The sequence below is a fragment of the Echinops telfairi genome, unplaced genomic scaffold (genome assembly GCF_000313985.2).
Source record: "Echinops telfairi isolate 266 unplaced genomic scaffold, ASM31398v2 ScPeMD7_7400;HRSCAF=8409, whole genome shotgun sequence".
In the NCBI taxonomy this organism is placed as follows: domain Eukaryota; kingdom Metazoa; phylum Chordata; class Mammalia; order Afrosoricida; family Tenrecidae; genus Echinops; species Echinops telfairi.
This window is the reverse complement of record NW_022111300.1, coordinates 54,892,734-54,897,759: the sequence shown is the minus strand read 5'-3', so window position 1 is coordinate 54,897,759 and position 5,026 is coordinate 54,892,734. Positions and strand designations below refer to the sequence as shown.

The window sequence follows — 5,026 nt, the reverse complement described above, 5'->3', positions numbered from 1 at the left end:
TTAATACAGCTCCTCATGTTGTGGTGAACCCCAACCATAAAATTATTTTCGTTGATACTTCACCACTGTAATTTTGCTACTGTTATGAATTGGGAGACCCCTGTAAAAGGGTCATTCCACCTCCAAAGAGGTCTAGACTCACACGTTGAGAACTGCTGCTCTAGACCAATCTGAAGGATGGAGATGGCCTCCCTTCTCTTTCTGTTCAAACGGCACTTCCAGCAGGCTACAGGGCAGCTGGTCTTCCCCGAGGTGACCATCTGTGCACCACAATCCCTCTACAGGGGTAGGGAACATCCGGCCCCCTGGGCTATGAGGCCCATGAAATCAATACCAGCCAACATCACGTGTCTCATCAAAGAGAAGCCGTTCCAAGCACCACATTGGGAATGAGTTCATTAACTGTCTGACTGGTGTGGCCCAAGAAGGATGTACTCTCCAATGGCTCTTGGCAGAAAGTCCAAAGCAGGCAATATTTCAATGCTCTCTCCCTCCCACCCCCCACTTCTTAAATTTAATTCATTTCTGGGCAAATGCTATTATCTTTTTCTGCCTACATTATCAGATCCTAACAATTTCAGATCAGATTCTAACAGGGCACATGAAATAGTTTTTATTCTGGAGATACGGAAAATGCTTTTTAAAAATGGCTTACTCAGTTTATCAAAACCTGCCCTGCAAAATAAAAAACAAAAAAATCAACTTTAAACTATTGAGCTGGAAGCAGGAACCATCAGGACATGGAAGACTCCATGCTGGGCACGTGGCATCCTCAAGGAAAGGCTGCCATTGGGCTGTGCCCCTTTGTGTGATAAAGTGCAGTCCGGGGGCGGCCCTGGGAGCTTGTTGTGCCAAGGCTTCACAAAGTGGAGATTTAGATAATTCTAGAACTGTGGGAAAGCCATGTCAACACTTATTATTCATATAGTGATTCTCTGGAAAATACCTGCCATTTAATATAGACACCCAGGGTCTCTTCACTCACCCTAGACACATTTTTTATTGTTGAAATGGTTTCGCAAAAAAATTAAAAATGTAAAGCTCAAATATCTTAAATGCACTAAATTTGATAACAAGTTTTACAGCTCTGTAATAGTCCTTGATCCAAATAGCTTATAGGGACCCTCTATATTATTACAGCTCCCTCTACATTCCATTGTTTGAAAGGGGCAAAGCCTTTGAAATGAGGTCCAATCAAGAACCCACTCAAACCAAGTACATCTTCCCCTGGAAGTCACCTCACCCTGGTAGGTATGGCACTGCACGGTTCTGCCCCTGAAAGCAACAAAGATTGGGGGTGGGGGCGGGGTGCAAAAATGTTTGAATGTCCACTTGGCCTCAGATCCTTTGTCTTTGGGTTCAAAAATGGGGGTGGGGGAATAGGAACTGCCAAGAGACAGGGAAGAAACAGCTGAGATTACATGTTTCATCTGAAATGGAAACACTTCCCTTTAGAGCTAGATAACTGGAAACATTGTCTACACCCACATAGCCTCAAATGCTACCAGGAAGTGTTGTGCAAGGAACAAACCCTCAGGTTTTCAAACCCAGTATTTACCAGGGGCACTAGTCACGCCACCCCCCTTACACAAACCTCAATTGGTTCTTAGAAAAGGATGAACAAATGATGCCAAACTACCTGGAATTTAGCTATAAAACAAAAAAAACTTTTAAAATGGCAGTGTGTTACGCAGCAAGATTCCTATAGACCTGGTGTGGTTTTAATATTTTTCATACATCGGATCTAGCTCCACACTGAAAAATGTTCAACTAGAACCATGGGGGTGGGGTAGGGACCTTGCAGCTAGGTGGGGTCAAATCTAGCACGTTGTTAAAGGTGACTACAGAAAAGCATACTACCCGGTCAACTCAAGAGAGGAGCCTTGCTTTTTAAGCTCATCATTGGAGAACTTCCTATAAGCTTCCATTCTGCACCAGAATCCAGTTCCTTTATGAAAATGACTTGTGTGATCAAGTTCTACTCTAGAAAGTGTCGCCTGGGGCTAGAGGATTCGGAGAAGAGTTTTCACTAAAGTACAGAGAACACACTCACACACACATAGCACACACAAATTTGCTATCACAGGAAACCTTGATCAACTAGCATGTCTTTAATAACAGCTCTCATTCCACAGGTTTTCATCTGTATGCCAATTTGTACCAGAGTTTTAACCGCAGAAAAGGCAACGCTTTTTCAACATTGGTGGTATACATTTCTTTAAGAATTTTTCATGTAAGGCCATTATTATTTTTTTTTTTTTCAAGATAGACAAGCCACAAGATGGACATGAAGGCAACAGAAAAAAACAAAACCCCACTTCTCACCAGCCCCCCACCCCCAAAATCAGTACAACCTAAAAATAAACAATGACTTAGAAATGAGCTTTGGAAAAGACAAATTGTGTAGTCTGCCTTCCCCAGCCCCCCACCCCCGCCTCTCGGTGACTCGTATTTCTAACCCACTCTTTCTAAGGGTGCAAGGTGGCAGACTTGGGGGATAGGGGCCAATTTTGTCGATGCCACCTTCCTAAGAAGGGACAGGGAGGCTGGTAGAGGCATCGGTTTCCACTCTGCTCGCTCCCTTCGACCTTACACAGGGCTGGACACACATGAAATGTGCTTCTGATGCATAAAAATCACAGTGGATAGCAGCAAAGGGGGCAGGCCGGGGCCGGGTTGGGGAGAATGCAAAGGTTCACATTGTGATGATTCCGCACTTGGAGGAAAGCCGACGCGCGCTCCCCAAACCTCCAGGCGTCCCTTTTGAAAGAACAGAAAAGAAAACCAAGGTAGCTGGCCCGACACGCGCGCGCGCACACACACGCACACACTTCCCCACCCCGGGTCTGGGGCAGGGCTCCGGACACACAAAACCGAAATCGTGCTGGCAGCAGAAGTTCCCGGCGCGTGACGGAAAAGTGTGTAAACGGTTTCTTGATCATGTCCTCTCGCGCCCAAAGTGCAGGGTGCGCGCCCCCCACCCCTTGGCCTTTCAGTAGTGCTTCTCCTGCAGATAGTCCTTCATTTTGTTTGGCAAAGGCAGTTTCTGGATCAGGTCTATGCGGGTGTACTGGCGGATCACGAAGCGGCACAGGTACTGCAGCGAGCGTACCTGCATGAACCGCGACACCGGGTTGGTCAGCCGCACCGGGTAGGTGGCCGAGCCGGGCAGGCGCGACCGGGAGTAGCAGAAGGCGCCGTTTTCCGAGTCCCGGATGGAGTGCTCGATGAGGTCCACGATGGACGTGTGCCCTTCCACGTCGGGCTGCTCGTAGAAGCTGAACCTGCCGTTGGAGTGCTCGATCCTCGTGTGCAAGGTCTTGCCGTGGGAACGGAAGCTCAAGCTGAGCAGGTACCTGTCGTCTGAGCTGTCCCGGACCAGGAAGGAGCCGTCGGGCACGCTGGCCAGCTTCCCCTCGGCCTCCCAGCGGGTGATGGGCCCCCAGTACCAGCCCTGCTTGGCCAGCTTCTTGAGCTCCTCTGTCAGGCTGGTCACCACCAGTGGCCCACTGCTCTGCACCGAGTCGTAGACCCTGGCCACCCCGGGTGCGGAGTTGGGGTCGAAATTCAAGTGGCAGCGCACGCTGTCCGGCAAGTGGCCGTCGGGCCCGGCCAGGCCACTGAAGTTCCTTTGGATCGGATGGCTCTGCATGGGAGGTAGCAAGGGGGAGAGTGGGGGCACGTCCTCGGGCCCGGCGCAGGGGCTCTGCAGCGGCATGCCTGTGGTGCCCACCAGTAGGCCACTCAAAGGCGGCTCGGTGAAGGCACCCCGGCCGGCGCCCAGGTCCGACTCCCCGCAGTCGGCGTCTGGCGAGGGCGGCGGCAGCGTGCCACCTCCCCCGGGCGCGGGCACGGCGGAGACCTCCATGGGCGAGGAGCCGTCCAGGCAGAAGGGCGGCGAGCTCTCGAGCGGGTACATCCCGTCGTCTAAAGGCACAGTGTACTGGAGGTAGGCCTGAGACATCAGGCCGAGCGCAACGGGCACGCGGTCGTCTAGCTGCAAGCGCAGGTCGGCAGCGTGCGGGCTGCCCGTCGGGTTGGGCCCTGTGGGCTCGGGGGGCGCATGCAGATCCTTGCGCACACCGTTCAGGGCGGGGCCAGGGCCCGCTGCATGCACCAGCGCCTTCACGCGCACCTCCACCTTGACGCAGGTCTCCTCCGAGGCGGTGGGCCGCAGCGGCCAGGGTGTGGGGCTGTAGTGGTGGGCGCGCAGCGATGTGGAGCGCATGGGCCGCTGTGCACGCGCGTCCTTGAAGACAATGGGTGCCGAGGCAGAGGAGAAGGTGTCCTCGTCGGCTGTGCCCCCCGAGGTGCCAGCACCCTTGCCCCGGGGCTTCTGCTTGGCCGACAGCCGCCTCTTGAGGGTGCCCATGAGGCTCTCGCTCTTGGCCCGGCCCTTGCCGCTCTTCTCGTCGTCGCCCTGCAGGTCGCTGCTGGCCATCTCTTTCCCGTAGCAGCTGCCAAAAAGCGAGTCCTCCTTCCCGAAGTCGCCGGCCAGTGAGCGCTGCGGGACCACCATGAAATCAGCGTCGTCTTTGCTTTTGTTCAAGTTAAAGGATTTCCGGAAGGTTTTCAGACTGATCTTCTTCATTCTGACCGGTCACCGGGGCCGGGGGTGGGGGGAGGATCAATTCCTCGCTGGGATCCGTCCCCGAACCGCGGAAGGGGCTGCGATGCGGCATCGACGAGTCTGCCCGGTTTCATTTAACCTCCGGAGCCATTTTCTACAGAGAGGAGGGAGAGAGAGAGAAATTCGTCACATTGAAAAGAACTTCCACAGCCATTTCATAGTAATCATGACTCTAGCCCCTGGCTCCCCAACAATGATGGCTGAGTGTTGTCTTAAGATACCAGCTCAGTGGGTGGTGGGGGCTTGTCGCCAGATGAGCAATGCCTCATATGTAACTGCCATCCAGCAAATCCTTGATAATGCCTACAGAACAGCCCCAACCTGCCATCCTTCCTTTTTGCTTTATCGTCAATGTCAGGGCCCATCAGCGGCCAGGTCACTCCCTCCCACATCCAT

At 52.9% G+C, this 5,026-nt stretch overlaps 1 protein-coding gene across 1 annotated transcript; it reads right to left on the bottom strand.

Moving 5' to 3' along the window:
* Positions 1 to 2,091: 2,091 nt before the first annotated feature.
* On the bottom strand, positions 2,092 to 4,805 carry SOCS6 (suppressor of cytokine signaling 6). The gene has a single exon (XM_004703042.2). The coding sequence runs from the start codon at positions 4,589 to 4,591 to the stop codon at positions 2,993 to 2,995; it is 1,599 nt and encodes a 532-aa protein (XP_004703099.1). The 5' UTR covers positions 4,592 to 4,805; the 3' UTR covers positions 2,092 to 2,992.
* Positions 4,806 to 5,026: the final 221 nt, after the last annotated feature.